The sequence below is a fragment of the Somniosus microcephalus genome, chromosome 21 (genome assembly GCF_052327205.1).
Source record: "Somniosus microcephalus isolate GS21.2 chromosome 21, FLI_Smic_1.0, whole genome shotgun sequence".
NCBI classification, from domain to species: domain Eukaryota; kingdom Metazoa; phylum Chordata; class Chondrichthyes; order Squaliformes; family Somniosidae; genus Somniosus; species Somniosus microcephalus.
This window is the reverse complement of record NC_141007.1, coordinates 49,999,781-50,016,905: the sequence shown is the minus strand read 5'-3', so window position 1 is coordinate 50,016,905 and position 17,125 is coordinate 49,999,781. Positions and strand designations below refer to the sequence as shown.

Here is a 17,125-nt window from a genome sequence, read left to right as displayed (position 1 = left end):
CTGACGAGCTTGTTCGCGATGCCTTTATCACAGGCCTCAGCTCCACTTACATCCGGCAAAGACTGCTGGAAAAAACGGGGTTGGACCTGAAACAGGCTGCGGACACCGCGCGATCCCTGGATGTGGCCCAGAGAAACTCGGATGCCTACTCTTCAGCCCGCGCCGTCCACGCCGCCACGTGTGCACCGAGGGCGCCGCCATCTTGGAAGGCATCTTCCCCGCCCGGCAGCCCGACACCGGCGGGGCCCCGCTCTCCCCCCAGAAGCCCTACGACAGCCGCGACGCGTCAGGGACCCAACTGCTACTTCTGCGGGCAGCCAAAACACACCAGAAACCTGTGCCCGGCGAAAGGCACCACCTGCTTTAAGTGCGGTAAGAAGGGGCACTTCGGGAAGGTGTGCAGAGGGAACCCCGCCGGAAAACCAACCGCCGGAAAACCCGCCACCGCCGCGTGTGCGCCGTGGGAGCGGCCATCTTGGACGCCATCTTGCCCGACCTCGTGGGGTCCGCCATCTTATGAGCAGACAGTGTGGACGCCATCTTGTATCGATCAGGGCCCTACAGTGGCATCGGTCACAGTGGACCAGACCAGGCCGCACCCGCTATCCAAATCAATGGTGGACATCGAGGTAAACGGGTGCCGGGTTAAATGTTTAATTGACAGTGGAAGCACGGAGAGTTTTATCCACCCTGAACTGGCACAGCAACTCTCCCTAAAGGTGGTCCCTGCTCAGGGCACCATCTCTATGGCTGATAAAACCCAGACATCGACCATTCTGGGTTACTGCACGGTACAATTGGGCGTTAACGGAACTGTATACGATAACTTTAAAGTATTAATCATGAAGAACCTATGTGCGAGCGTGATCTTGGGCCTGGATTTCCAGTGCAACCACCAAAGCATCACGCTCAAGTACGGTGGGTCCCAGCCGCCCCTCACAGTGTGCGGTCTGGCTACCCTGAAGGTAAAGCCGCCTTCGCTATTGGCGAATCTTACCCCTAACTGCCGGCCAATAGCGACCAAAAGCAGGAGGTACAGCTGGGAGGACAGGCGGTTTATCGCGACCGAGGTAGACAGGCTCCTGAAAGAGCGCATTATTGAACGCAGCAACAGCCCGTGGCGCGCCCAAGTGGTAGTGGTAAGGGGTAGCAAGAAGAAACGGATGGTGATCGACTATAGTCAAACGATCAACAGGTACACCCAACTAGACGCCTACCCGCTACCCCGCATATCAGAAATGGTGAACCAAATCGCCCAATACCGGGTGTTCTCCACCATCGACCTCAAGTCAGCGTACCACCAGCTCCCTATCAGACCAGAGGACCGCCCGTACACCGCCTTCGAGGCGAACGGACGCCTCTACCAATTCCTCAGAGTCCCCTTTGGGGTGACGAATGGGGTCTCGGTTTTGCAGAGGGAGATGGACCGCATGGTCGATGACCACCACTTGCAGGCAACCTTCCCCTACCTCGACAACGTCACCATCTGCGGCCACAATCAGCAGGATCACGACTCGAACCTCGAGAGGTTCCTGGAAACCGCACAAAAACTCAACCTCACCTACAACGAGGACAAGTGCGTTTTCAACACCACGCGCCTCTGCATACTAGGCAGCGTGGTGGAGAATGGGGAAATCGGACCAGACCCCGACCGATTGCGCCCCCCTACGGGAGCTGCCCCTGCCCAACACTCCCAAAGCTCTGAAAAGGTGCCTGGGGTTATTTTCTTATTATTCCCAATGGGTCCCCAACTACTCCGACAAAGCCCGCCCCCTCTTGAAAGCATCCTCTTTTCCGCTCTCTGCTGAGGCCCACGCCGCCTTCAAAAGCATTAAGCAGGATATTGAGTGGGCCACGCTACAGGCAGTGGACGAGAACACTCCATTTCAAGTGGAAAGTGATGCGTCTGACTTCGCCTTGGCGGCCACCCTCAACCAGGCGGGGCGGCCCGTAGCTTTCTTCTCGAGGACCCTCCAAGGGCCCGAGATCAGACACTCCTCCGTGGAAAAGGAGGCCCAAGCCATCGTGGAGGCAGTGCGCCACTGGCGCCACTACCTAGCCGGCAAACGCTTCACCCTACTTACCGACCAGCGGTCGGTAGCGTTTATGTTCAATAATAAACAGAGGGGGAAGATTAAAAATGATAAGATTCTTAGGTGGCGGATCGAGCTCTCCACCTTCGAGTATGACATCATTTACCGGCCAGGGGCCCTTAACGAATCCCCTGACGCCCTCTCACGAGGGATGTGTGCCAGCGCCACCGGGGATCGGCTACAGACCCTCCACAACGACCTCTGCCACCCAGGGGTCACGCGGCTGTTCCACTTCATAAAGTCCCGTAACTTACCCTGCTCGATTGAGGAAGTTCGGTCTCTGACCAGGAACTGCCGCACTTGCGCTGAGTGCAAGCCTCGGTTCTACCACCCAGATAGAGCCCACTTAATCAAAGCTACACGGCCCTTTGAGCGGCTCAGCTTAGATTTCAAGGGCCCCCTCCCGTCTGTCGACCGCAATGTTAACTTCCTGAACATTGTGGACGAATACTCCCGGTTCCCATTCGCCTTCCCCTGCCCAGACATGACCAGCGCCACGGTCATTAAATGCCTCAACAGCCTGTTCTGCCTGTTCGGTATGCCGAGCTACATCCATACGGATAGGGGGGCGTCCTTCATGAGTGAAGAGCTACGCCAGTACATGCTGTCCAAGGGGATCGCCACGAGCCGTACCACCAGCTACAACCCCCGGGGTAACGGCCAAGTGGAGCGAGAGAATGGGACAGTATGGAAAGCAGCCACTCTAGCTCTAAGGACCAAGGGCCTCCCTATCTCCCGCTGGCAGGAAGTCCTCTCGGATGTGCTCCATTCGATACGGTCGCTATTGTGTACGGCCACTAATGCCACGCCTCATGAACGAATGTTTGTCTTTCCCCGGAAATCCACCTCAGGCGTATCCATGCCGTCATGGCTCTCCACCCCAGGTCCGGTACTCGTGCGAAGGCATGTGAGGGGCCACAAGACGGACCCTCTCGTGGAGCCAGTACACCTACTCCACGCCAACCCCCAATACGCATATGTCCGGCACGCCGACGGAAGGGAGGACACCGTGTCCATAAAAGATGTCGCCCCAGCCGGCATCGACAACAACCACGGCAATAGCAGCAACAACGATCACAGCAACTCTTACCCACCCACTACTCTTTCATCACCCCCGGAAGAACATCGACCAACGGCACCCCTACCAACTACCCCTTCAACAACCCTGGCGGCACCCCCGGCAGAGACCCAGGAGACTACCGGGGACACCCAGCCGACACCCACGGCACCACAACAGCCACGTCGGTCGCAGAGGACTATCAAACCCCCGAACAGACTAAATCTATAGAAGGGGTGAATGTGATGAAATATTCCATTCATCACTGCCTGTGACTGTGGTCGGTTTCAGTGTCATTTCCCTTCCCCCAGTCCTCATTGTATTGTTTATTGGAATGTGCTGTGTGTGTAGGGCTCCGCCCATACCTGGCCCCTTTTGTAAGCTAGCTCAGTCTGGCCTCAGTCTCCAGAAGGAAGATACCCCTCTCTCTTACGTGTTACTTTCTAAGTTAATAAAAGCCTTGTTTTGTTTCGCTAACATCGAGTCTCGGAATTATTGAGGCACATCATCTAACATGATTAACATTATTCTGTGTCAGCTCAGGCAGACTGCTGAAGAATTTCCCTTAACTAGAGGAGCCTATTTCTTATGATTCTATGGACCACTATTTCTTACAACATTCCTACTTGGTAAGTGGCTTGTTAGCTTGAGAAGTATTTTAAGTATCATTGTTGGAGGTGCACCATTATTGGCTGCTGCTTTATCATTCCCACTAACAAAATCACATTTTCAGAAAGTCTGCATTTCACAACTGTGCATTCCTGTGATTTCATTTGTGAGTTGTAATGTATAAAGAAAAAGGGGATCTCTCCCATTTAAAAAAAATAAAATATGGAATTGCAAGGCTTTCAGGCCTAGCATACACCTGAACCATGGTCGTGGGGGCAAGTACAACTTGTTGTGCTACCAAACATCTAGTTCAAATATTTGGACAACCGAAAGATAGGAAACTGATCTTCCGTGGCTATTTTGGTGTTTTGTGGGGACAGGTAAAAATCCAAAATGTGTAGCACCAGGTGATTGGCTCTCAGTCGTCTGCATTGTGGCTGGCCATTACCTCTCCAACCGTGAAGCATGGACCCATCAGAAAAAAACCTGAAGTAGTTAAAATATTTATGGAGCTGAGCGAGGTGGTGCAGAAGCAGACAGCACAAAAACAAGGGTCAATGCGTTTTCACCAGCTGACACTAACAGAAAATAAGGCATCATGCCAAGCGAGTGTGGTCTGGGTCCTTTCCTTGGATCTGTAAATGAAAATGATGTTTTTGTCAACAGTATTTCATAGTGATTCCATTAGAAGGGTTTGCGCTGTATTTAATTACCAGGCAGCAGCGCTATAGGAAAATTCGAACCAGTAAATGTAAAATGCTGCAAAAGTTTCAAACTTTTCCAGGGTCTCCAAATAACGAATGAAGCATGCTCACTTCTAAACAGTGTGAGCAGGTGAAAAAACTTGTGAACGAAAGAAATGGTTTGAAGTATATCTCAGTGTGTGGTTCTGCATGTAAGATAATTTAATTTTGGTACAAGACTTGAACATATAATCCAGGCTGATACTTCAGTGCAGTACTGAGAGAGTTCTGTATTGTTGGAGGGGCCATTCTTCAGATGAGATAGTTAACCTAGGTCTACCTGTTCAGGTAGATGTAAAAGATTCCATGGCCCGATTGGAAGAAGAGCTGGGAATTCTTCTGGTCTCCCGGCCAACATTCATCCCTCAACCAACACCATTAAAAACAGATTAGCTGGTGATCTATCTTACTTGTGTGTGGGACCATGCTGTGTGAATGTTTGCTTACATAACAGCTTCACCCCTCTGTCTCTCCCTTGATGTTTTACTTAAAAAAAAAAGTACTTAATTAACTGTGAAACGCTTTGGGATGTCCCGAGGATACGAAAGGCACCATAAATTCAAATTCTTTGTTTCTTTCATTTGCAGCATCTGTCTACTGATATATTAAAAATGTTGGGGCGGTTTTTAACTTGTGACTGTGGTGATAAACAGGTGGTAGTGGGCGGTCAAACCATTGCCACCTGTTTACCGACGAAAGTAAAAATAAGCCTTCTTATGTCTATGGTCACAACTTTGTCAATTTTTTCCATTATAAATTCCTCTGTCTGCATTTACAGTGGAATCTGCCTATGTAAATGTGTCATGCTGTAATGACACACTCCAACCCCACGCCTGGGCTCCACTCCCTCGGCTGCACTGGCTGTTTCAATTATTTTTACTGCCATCTTGGGCCCTACTTTGCCCAACATCAGTACAACATCAGGAGAGAGACAGAGGAGTGAATGACATCCTGATGAGACACATGGGGCAGAGACTGGCAGACACCAGAGAAACAGACCAATTGTATTGGAGATAAGATGGATAATGAGTGAGTTTTGAAAGATGACAGTAGGGTTGCGAAGGGGTGGAAAGTTTCTGGTAAATTTCCAGAAATTTTCCACGGGAAGTTTAGCTTGGAAATTTTGGGAATTTTGCCCAAAAAAGCACATGCTAGCATAATATATATATATTTTTTTTTTGTATTTCTTTCATTTTTTTTCACAGGTCCTCTCTTAAAATTACTAACAGAGATAGAATCTTAATTATTAAGGAATTTCTTAATCAATATATGTTTATCTTCTTACTTGACTTGTTTTAATAATTACAAGTTTTGTGTGTGACTGTGAACAAATGTGTCCTGATTGAGTGGATGAGCGATTAGCTCCCTCTATTGGTGATGTAGCGTCGTGCATGCACAGGTCATGCTTCCATCACATGGAGCATCAGGAAAAATGTACTCACCCTGTTGCAATCGTGCTGATCGACCGCAGTTCAACACAGAGATGCATGCCCTTTATTTCTCTGCATAGAACAATGCCATGTTTACCATCGGATGTGTGGAAGCATTTTACCCCAGGTATTAAAGATGGAAAGACTGTGTACATGTGCAAACACTGTATAAAGCCATATGTAAAGAATGCCACAAAGAAGCAGCAGCATTTATCCAAATGCAACAACTTCACTCAAAGCTCACAGCAGTCAGCCCAGAGTTCCTCTGCTTCCATTCAAGAAGATGATGGTTCACATTCAGCATCAGGCTCCTTATCATCAGCAACTCCTGGCCCACTTGGAAGGTTCTTTGATACAATGGATAACCGTAGCCAGAAGAATGCAGATGAGTGCCTTGCTCAAGCTGTATATGTGACAGGCTCACCCCTCATGCTCACAGCCAATGTGTACTGGAAGAGATTTTTCAATGTTATTCACCCTGCATACTGTCCTCCCACCAGACATGCTTTGTCTACTTATTTGCTGGAGGCTGAGTATAACAGAGTCCAAGGAAAGCTCAAAGAAATGATAGAGATGGCAGACTGTGTTGCAGTTATCTCAGATGGGTGGTCAAATGTACGAGGGGAGGGCATCATAAACTACATCGTCTCCACTCCTCTCCCAGTGTTCTTCAAGAGCACAGACACGAAGGACAACAGACACATAAGCACATGCATTGCTGATGAGCTGAAAGCGGTCACCAACGATCTTGGATCACAAAAGGTCTTTGCAGTAGTTACCGACAATGCTGCGAATATGAAGGCTGCTTGGGCTCAAGTGGAGGAGGCCTACCCTCATATTACGTCTATTGGGTGCGCAGCTCATGGGCTCAACCTGCTCCTCAAGGACATCATGGGTTTGAGAACCATGGAAACACTGTACAAAAGAGCCAAGCAAGTTGTTAAGTATGTCAGGGGAAAACAGGTAGTTGCAGCAACCTACAACTCCAAGCAAATGACAAAGAACAAGAACACCACACTGAAGCTGCCCAGCAACACTAGATGGGGTGGCGTTGTCATAATGTACAACAGCCTTCTGGAGGCTAAGGAGTCGCTGCAAGAAATGGCAATATCCCAGTCTGGGGATATGGAAACCACCATCTAGAAAATACTGCTGGATGATGTGTTTTGGGAGAGAGTGGTTCGCAGCCTTAAACTACTCTCACCAGTAGCATCTGCAATTGCTCAGATTGAAGGAGATGACGCCATCTTGTCAGATGTTCTTAGGCTTTTTACTGATTTAAAAGAACAAATCAGCATTGCCCTACCCACATCCCTACTGCTCAAAGCAGAGGAGAAGGCAATTGTTCAATTCATACAAACGCGTCAAGAATTTTGTGTCAAGCTGATTCATGCTGCAACATACATGCTGAACCCAAAGCTTGTTGGGAGACCAATACTTTCTGGAGAACAGATCAACAGCGCTTACAGTGTGAGTTCTACCCTCTCACACCACCTCAATCTGGACGTGGGCAAAGTTCTGGGAGTCTGGCAAAGTTCTCTACCAAGCAAGGTCTTTGGAATGGGGACGGGATATGGGAATCATGAAAGCATATCAGTGCACATACCTGGTGGAAGGGACTTTGTGCATCTGAGGCTCTGTCACCCATTGCATCGGTGATACTCCAAATCCCACCTTCATCAGCGACCTCTGAGCGAAACTGGTCACTTTTTGGGAATACGCATACAAAGGTGCGCAACAGGCTGACTAACAAGAGAGTGGAGAAACTGGTGGCTATCCGGGCGAACCTACAACTTATTGAGCCAGATACAGAAGTGTCCATCACACAGCTAGACAGTGACACAGAGGAGGAAATGGACACATCAGAGGCAGAGGGCTGGATTTTCATTGAGGAGTCGGGTAGGAGGCGGGATTACAACATTCGGGGTTGTAGTCCCGCCTCCATCGAGTTCTAGCCAACCCACGCAATTTAGACTTGATTGACCTTGTTGAGCCCGCCCAGCGGGCTCAGCAGGCCAATTAAGGGCCACCCGGCAACAGGTGACTTCACAGATTGAAATTTCGTCTGTCAAGATCTTTTGACAGATGAAATATCAGCGTTTCACAGCTGTTTGAAGCTGTCAAACACTGACAATCTGTACTCCAGGTTAATTCCTTCCTCTCAGGATGATTTAGAGATCTCCCCGGAACAGAAAGCAGAGGCTGCAGATTTTGACAGCTGGCGGCCATTCTGCTTTCTGTGCCGATGAGATGAGGGACTCCCGAGACCTGAAGGAAGGAAGGCTGTAAAGGTAAGTAAAACTTCTTTAAACACTTTACACAGACCAAACACACTTACCTCTGCACTCATGCACCCATCACTCACCTGAACACCGGACATCTCGACCCCTCCAAGCCCTTCATCCCGACGGTCCGCCTTGCTAACTTGGCGTGGTTTGGAGCCGTCGGGAATCCCACATTTGAACAATGAAAATAGGGATTAAGCTAAAAACTGCCTGTTAACTACCTGTTAACAGGCAGTTAATTGGCACTAATCCCCTTCCCGCCTTGGGGAGGTGGGTTCCAGTGCGGGGCGGGTACCCACCTCCTTTGAAACTGGCATGGAGGCGGGTTGGGGCGGGATGGGTTGGTGCCCCCCGATTTCGGGATTTTAAACCCCCACACGCCTCCAATCCCAACTCCACGGCCCAATGAAAATCCAGCCCAGAGAATCAGGAGGAGCAATGATGAGTAGAAGACTCAAAGGGACAAAATAAGGACAAATTACAGACTAAATAAGCTGACGCTCTTTTTATTTTATTTTGGATGAGTCTTTTTTGTGGGGGTTCAATAAAGTTCAAAATGATAACCTAAATAAAGTTTTGAATGCCTGTTTTTATTTGTATGGAACAGTATGTCTATTTTGATGACAAAGATAATATAAGGGTCAGAGGCAAAAACCATCAGTGTGCAAAAAATCTCAAAATTCCCCAAATTCCCGAAATTTCCCATGGAAAGTTTCCTCTTTTAAAAATTCCCAGAGTTTTGCAACCCTAGATGATAGTAATAAATCAAGGAAAGATAAATCAACTGAAGAGAACACAGAGCTAGAGATGGGTGAAAGAGAGATTGGTATAAAGAAAGGAAATGATCAGGGACAGACATTTATGTGATCTGACATAAATGTACAAGGATATCTTGAAACTTTAGAACTAGTTGGCAATAACTTGGCATTGACTGTAAAAGATATTTGGGCTCCATAGTAAATTTCGAAACCACTGTACAAAATGAAGGTGGGTTCAGGTCATTGCAGGCGAGGTATGTTTTGGATGTTGTCCATTTACCTGGTGCCCGGAATGGGCATGGGGAGAGGGCAGATAAAACAGCCCCTTTGTCTTTCCATTGATTAAAATCCAGATCGTCCATGGGGAATGCAGTTCTCATCTGGTTGACTGGTAAATATCATGAACGAAGTTAGGAAATTCAGCATACAGCACAAAATCAGCAGTCTGTCTCAGAGAGGAAACAAAGGTGAATAAACAAGTAAATTGTTGACTAATATGAACAGTTGGTGGGAAACTGCAAGAATGTTTGTTAAAGGAAAACTCTCGGTCCCTGTTTTTAAAAATTCTTTGACACTTGTCATACTTGTGGGAAATGAAAATGTCACACTGATAAGATTGGTGGGGGGTGGGGACAGTGGCTGGTGTCGACTATTTTTGGAGTTGGGAACAACTGTTAGTGCATTACAGAGGGAGATCTGAGTTGAATCTAATCATTGCTGCATTTAACCTTGAATTTTTGATTCAAATACTAGTTGCACAGTCCTCGCTTACCTTAAACCAGCAAACAAGAATACAGTTAGACAGATACTGTCAAGCTACAATGATTTACCACTTATTAACATGTTATTTAATTCTTTTTTAGGTGAGAAGGGTGATAAAGGGCCACGAGGATCTTATGGCAAAAATGGAAAAGCAGGAGTGCGAGGACCACGGGGTTCGGCAGGTTCAAAAGGTGTAAAGGGAAGTATAGGAAAGCTTGGAGAACCATGCAAAACGTACTACGCTGCTTTCTCTGTGGGCCGAAAGAAAGAACTACACAGTAATAATTACTACCAGACATTGGTGTTTGATACCGAGTATGTCAATTTGTACGATCAGTTTAATATGTTCACAGGGAAGTTTTACTGCTCCATCCCAGGTATTTACCACTTTAGCCTGAATGTACACACCTGGAATCAGAAGGAAACCTACATGCACATCATGAGGAATGACGAGGAGGTTGTCATCCTCTACGCCCAGCCCAGTGACCGCAGCATCATGCAAAGCCAGAGCATTATGATAGATCTGAAAGACAATGACGAAGTCTGGATTCGTTTGTTCAAAGGAGAACGAGAGAATGCCATTTTCAGTGATGGCTTTGATACTTACATCACCTTTAATGGTTACCTGATTAAACCAAACAGTGAGATTTGAATAAGTAACTAAATAAGCAACTCTTTGATTAATGTGGGACAGTTATTAGGAAGCAATAAGGAAGCTTATTAAAGGGAAGCTTCAGGTTTCTGTTTTTAAAGTTTTATGTCTCGCATCTTGATTTACAGTGACTAAAATCATCTTAGTTGCTTTGTACATTTTTTGACGATGTTTTTAGCTACCTTTCCCAAAGCACAGAAACAAGTATTTGGTGATGTGGCTCTTTTTGTTTCCGGCATGCTCTGGTGGTATCAGAGGGACTGCCAGTATTGGTGCTTCTGTGTGTCATCCAGAGAATGCAGTGAAGCTTCAGACCTTCCATGTAATGTAGAGAGCAAGTGTGCTCTTTCCTGTGGCAGATATGAGAGTCTTTAAGAGCTGTGCTGTGACATTCTTTCGCATCCACACGAGCGTCGTAACATGTGTATGTCCAATTAGTATTGTGCTGTCAAGATGCGGACACAGCTAGGAGATTGGTGAGACATGGCTCATAAATGTCTGAGTTTCAATGCGTAAGAATCTTAAAAGTCTACCTTGTGGGATGAGATCACTGCAATTGTAGCAAAGCCTCCATTCTGTGACTGTCTAGAGGGGGCAATTTTAACTTAACACGCCCATCGAGAAATTGACAGGATCAGTTGCAACGCTGGTTTTGCACTCCACCCCATTTTACTCTCCATTGAAGTCAATATAGAGTAATAGTGGGTGGGGTGTAAAAGTAGCATTCCACCTGCCCATCTACTTAGCTTAAAATTACCCACAAGGATAACGTCTGAGATCCCTGGAGCTTCCCTTTAAGTAAACAGCTTTCTTTTTGTTTGTCAGTCTTTCCGTCGACTCTAAATTGTTACGATTCCATTCACGTTTTAAATATAAAAGTTGTGGCCGTAAAATGAAACAAATTATATTAATTTATTGAACACAATTTCTGCAACAGCAGAAAACCCCCAGACACTTAAGCCTAGATTTTCCAATCGGTTTCAGATGAAAAATGGGCGTGAATCGGTCAAAACGAACTCGAAATTAGAGTGGACCACCATTGCCAGTTCACTGGGTCAGGCAGCATCTGTGAAGAGAGAAACAGAGTTAACGGGCAGGGTTTCCATTGGGCCTTGGAGGCGTGTGGGGGGTTAAAATCTCGAAATTGGGAGGCACGAACCCATCCCGCCCCCAACCCGCCTCCATGCCAGTGTCAAAGGAGGCGGATACCCGACCTGTGCTGGGACCCGCCTCCCCGAGGCGGGAAGGGGATTAGTGCCAATTAACTGCCTGTTAACAGGTAGTTAACGGGCAGTTTTTAGCCTAACCCCTATTTTTATTCCTGAAGTGTGGGATTCCCGACGGCTCCAAACCACGCCAAGTTAGCGAGGCGGACCGTCGGGCTGAAGGGCTTGGAGGGTTCAAGATGTCCGGTGTTCAGGTGAATGATGTGTGCATGAGTGCAAAGGTAAGTGTGTTTGGTGTGTGTAAAGTGTTTAAAGAAGTTTTACTTACATTTACTTACCTTTACAGCCTTCCTTCCTTCAGGTCTCGGGAGTCCCTCATCTCACTGGCACAGAAAGCAGAGTGGCCGCGAGCTGTCAAAATCTGCAGCATTCAGCTTTCTGTTCTGGAGAGATCTCTAAATCAGTCTGAGAGGAAGGAATTAACTTGGAGTACAGATTGTCAGTGTTTGACAGCTTCAAAGAGCTGTCAAACGCTGATATTTCATCTGTCAAAAGCTTTTGACAGATGAAATGTCAATCTGTGACTTCACCTGTTGCTGGGTGGCCCTTAATTGGCCTGCTGAGCCCGTTAGGTGGGCTCAACAAGGTCAATCAAGTGAAAATCGCGTGGGTTGGCCACAACTTGATGGAGGTGGGACGACAACCCCAAAAGTTGTAGTCCCGCCTCCTACACGCCGCCTCAATCAAAATTCAGCCCAACATTTCAGGTCGGTGACCTTTCATCAGAACTTGTGAGTTCTGACGAAAGGTCATTGACCTGAAACGTTAACTCTGTTTCTCTCTCCACAGATGCTGCCTGATCGGCTGAGTATCTCCAGCATTTTCTGTTTTTATTTCAGATTTCCAGCATCTGCAGTATTTTCTTTTTGTATTGCCAGTTCACTGCCCATTTAACTTCCCGGCCTCAACTGCATGCTTGCTGTCAGTTACTTCTCTGATCTTGGTGGGAAGCAGAGTGCACCCGCTATATAATGGACATAAATAAGTGTTATCATGATTTGTGGCCTATTTTATAGTATTCAAGCTGGTAGCCATTTTGTGCAATTCTTATTATGCAGCTCACATAGGGGTCCCTGTGATACTCCAACCCAAAGAGAATGTTCCTCCTATGTCCCACTTCCTTTGGCACAATTGCTTTGGCCTCATCTGAAAAGTAGGGTGTTCTCTGTGCTGCTGAACTCCTTCCAGATGCCGTGAAGCACCAAAGAAGCTCGCTGCCTTGAAAAGCCACAAAACATTAGAGCTGCCCATTTAAATCCTGCAGCAGCATCTGATCTCCAGCCCTAAAAAGGAGAAACTCTTAATCACAGGCATTTACAAAGCCAGGAACTTGCCTCTTTTATGTTAATCAGACTGATCCCAGAATTACAAGTGGGATCAGCGCACTGAAGGTTGGGCAGGTGCACTTCCTGTACCTTCTGACTTCCAGTCAATTGATTGGAAAACTTAGACTACAGAATTAGAAACACAGAAACATAGCAGATAGGAGCAGGAGTAGGCCATTCGGCCCCTCGAGCCTGCTCCGCCATTTAATGAGATCATGGCTGATCATCCAAATTCAGTACCCTATCCCTGCTTTCTCCCCATATCCCTTGATCCCTTTAGCCTTAAGAAATATATCTAACTCCTTCTTGAATATATTTAATAAGTTGGCCTCAACTGCCTTCTGTGGTAGAGAATTCCACAGGTTCACCACTCTCTGGGTGAAGAAATTCCTCCTCATCTCAGTCCTAAATGGCTTACCCCTTATCCTTAGACTGTGACCCCTCGTTCTGGACTCCCCCGCCATCGGGAACATCCTTCCTGCATCTAGTCTGTCTAGTCCTGTTAGAATTTTATAAGTTTCAATGAGATCCCCTCTCATTCTTCTAAACTCTAGTGAATATAAGCCTAATCGACCCAATCTCTCTTCATATGTCATTCCTGCCATCCCAGGTATCAGCCTGGTGAATCTTCGCTGCACTCCCTCCATGGCAAGAACATCCTTCCTCAGATAAGGCAACCAAAACTGCACCGAATACTCAAGGTGTGCTCTCACCAAGGCCCTGTACAACTGCAGCAAGACATCTTGCTCCTTTACTCAAATCCTCTCGCTATGAAGGCCAACATACCATTTGCCTTCTTAACAGCCTGCTGCACCTGCATGCTTACCTTCAGCGACTGGTGGACAAGAACACCCAGGTCCCCTTTTCCCAATCTATTGCCGTTCATAAAATAATCTACCTTCCTGTTTTTGCCACCAAAGTGGATTACCTCGCATTTATCCACATTATATTGCATCTGCCATGCACCTACCCAGTCACCCAACCTGTCTAAATCATACTGGAGTTTCTCTGCATCCTCCTCACAGCACACACGCCCACCCAGCTTTGTGTCGTCTGCAAACTTGGAGATATTACATCTAGTTCCCTTGTCTAGATCATTAATATATATTGTGAATAGCTGGGGTCCTAGCACCGATCTCTGCGGTACCCCACTAGTCACTGCCTGCCACTCGGAAAAAGATCTGTTTATTCCAACTCTTTCCTTCCTGTCTGCCAATCAGTTCTCTATCCAAGTCAGTACCTTACCCCCAATCCCATGTGCTTTAACTTGCACACTAATCTCTTATGCGGGACCTTATCGAAAGCCTTCTGAAAGTCCAAATACACCACATCCATTGGTTCTCCCTTATCTATTCTACCAGTTACATCCTCAAAAAATTCCAGTAGATTAGTCAAGCACGATTTACCTTTTGTAAATCCATGTTGACTTTGTCCGATCCTGTCACTGTTTTTCAAGTGCTCTGCTATTACATCTTTTATAACGGACTCTAGCATTTTCCCCACTACTGATGTCAGGCTTACCGGTCTATAATTCCCCATTTTCTCTCTACCACCTTTTTTAAATAGTGGGGTTACATTAGCTACCCTCCAATCCATGGGAACTGCTCCAGAGTCTATAGAATTTTGGAAGATGACCAGCAATGCATCTGCTATTTCTAGGGCCACTTCCTTAAGTACCCTAGGATGTAGATTATCAGGCCCTGGGGATTGCATCAGCAATAAAGAAACCAGCAACATTTGCATGAGGAAACTAATATAAGCAACTTTTAATTTTTCTTTCATACTTTTGTGAACTGATGGGCAAGTAAAAATTATGGAGTCTACAAGATATGGTTGACCAAAACGGGAACTTAATCTACTTGAACCTTAAGTATCAATTCCTGTTATGGTCAGTTCCTTTTGTGTGCTGGATGTTAATTGGATTGCCAGAAAATGCCAAAATTTGCCTGTGACGATAAGTGATTTCCACTTTGACCATGGTTTTAATAAGGCTTGATCTCTGCTTCAAAATGATACCCTACTATAACTCCACACTGTTTATGCAGAAAACTAAAAAATGATATAGTACAAAATGATATTTGCATATTGCTTTCTTCATAACCTGCAGCATATTTTCAGTAAATCACAAAAAGTAAGCATATTATTTGCCTTCAGGACTCTGGTAGCCATCTTTAATATGGACTAATTTAAATAAAAAGTAAACAACCACAGCACTGCATGTGAACACACAATACCTTTTGTGGAAATGAGGATGATGTATGCCAGTATTGGGAACAAATCATACTCCATTTTAGAAACCCATTGTCAGCACCAGTGCTCCTCGGTCAAGTGTAGCGCAAGACTGATGCAAAGTAAAGGACTCTTTGCTCAATCCCAACAACGTTGCTTAATCCCAACCGTAGAAGAGCACTATCTGCTGCATCAGTGTGAAACTGCTCAGAATCATTTCCAATGGGATCCTTGCAGCCAGCACAGAGGGAGGAGACTATTATCCCATCAGACAGGTCTGGATTTGATCCCATGCGTTTCAGGCACACTGTCCTGATGTGGTGTATCATAGGAGCTGCTGAGCTGGATAAATGCTGACCTTAAAGGACCTAAACATTGAGTCAGGATAAATTAGAACTCATCCTCTGAATGTAAATGCTACAGGGGTGTGACTGAAGGAACTTTACTTGGCTAAACTCTGTTTCTTATATTATCAATCAGCTAGTAATGTCATCATGAAAAGTGACACTGGGATGTATTTTCTTCTGCACAAGTTAGAGATTGAACCTGGGACCCTATCCATGGCTTAGAGTATGGGGCAGTACCATACCTATCCACTGAGCCACCAGGGGAGCTTGACTTTTACTAACATCATATATAACATATAACATGACATAACATAATTGGCTTCAATAAGTGATTTGGGTTTTGATGGTCAGAATTATGATCATCTGAATATAAATTGTGTTTACTGAAGTCAACCTCAATCACTTCATAAGAGTATAGACTTTCCATTATCTTCTCGACTGTCTCCACAATGTAATATGATTCATTGTCACTTGATCCCATCATTTCTGCACTTTTCCACAGTCTCATGACTGTTATGACATAGTTTCTGCTGACTTTCCATTGTTTCATTAATGCTGAATTATTTGGTGTTTGTGTTTATTCAATGTCATCATATTATGATACTGCTGTATTATCTTTATGCACTGCAAATGTATTGAATTTGCATTATATATAAACTATATAACATTGTCATTATCACTGCTCAGTGTTCATACAGTTGCATTCCCATGGCCTTTCTTTTGTGTTACCACCGATTCTGAAGATCTCATTTCTATGAATATTTGGGATGATTGTAGTATTAAAATCACTTTGTTACAAAACATTTGTTCAATTTGCCTAAAATGCTCAGTTAGAACAGACCATTTAATATGCAGGAATAAGTTAAGGAGAATGGGTTCATGTGTGTGGGGCAATCACATGCAAGGATTTTGTTACTATGAATTGCACATGTTGGTGATACATTCCAGATCAGTGTCCTTTCATCTTTGAGAAAAATGATAGATTCTAACCCTGAAAGCAATGAGAAAGGCTTCCCCTTCCTGATAGTTATCGGAAGCTACAGCTGAATTCATTTCCAGTTCCAATAGTTTGTACCAGAAAATACCTGAAGTCAGCATTTATTTTCAAAGTCTCTGTGAAAAATACAGAAATCTGGTTGTGCCATGGTTGTAGACATTTTTATGGGCTTAGTCAAAATGAATGCTGCACTGAGCTTCCACACCACAATATGGCTGCTGTCTGCCAATGAGTTAGATTCAGCATTAGAGGTTTTTTCGACCTACAGCTTAACTAATACCAGGGGTTTAGAATGTTAATTTATGTTTTCAATGGCTAGAAGCTATTTGTTGAGGTTATATTATAGCACAACTCTCCAGAGAGAATTATGGTTAGTGTCTATTGTGACTATTGCTTCCAAAATGTAGGCCATTGCTTATGATTTTGTGGGATCAATATGGACCATGTGTTAACTCATCACCTTACTGCCTTGTCAGTTGAATAGGATCTGTAATCTCATGAAGAAAAATGTGATATTTAAACTGTAACATTCTGCAGTACAAAGTGAATTTTAAAGTCATTGCTGGAATCTCAACTGACCAGCTTGTTGGTCAAAAGAGGTCAGAATGAAAT

The 17,125-nt window shown here is 45.5% G+C and overlaps 1 protein-coding gene across 1 annotated transcript in view; it reads left to right on the top strand.

The window, feature by feature from the left end:
• c1qtnf1 (C1q and TNF related 1) overlaps nt 1-16,317 on the top strand; it is a 46,603-nt gene extending 30,286 nt beyond the window's left edge. The window contains exon 3 of the mRNA XM_085963575.1: nt 9,839-16,317. Within this exon, the coding sequence (XP_085819701.1) occupies nt 9,839-10,389 (551 nt within the window). The 3' untranslated portion in view covers nt 10,390-16,317. The remainder of the gene's footprint in view (nt 1-9,838) is intronic.
• The last annotated feature ends 808 nt before the right edge of the window (nt 16,318-17,125 follow it).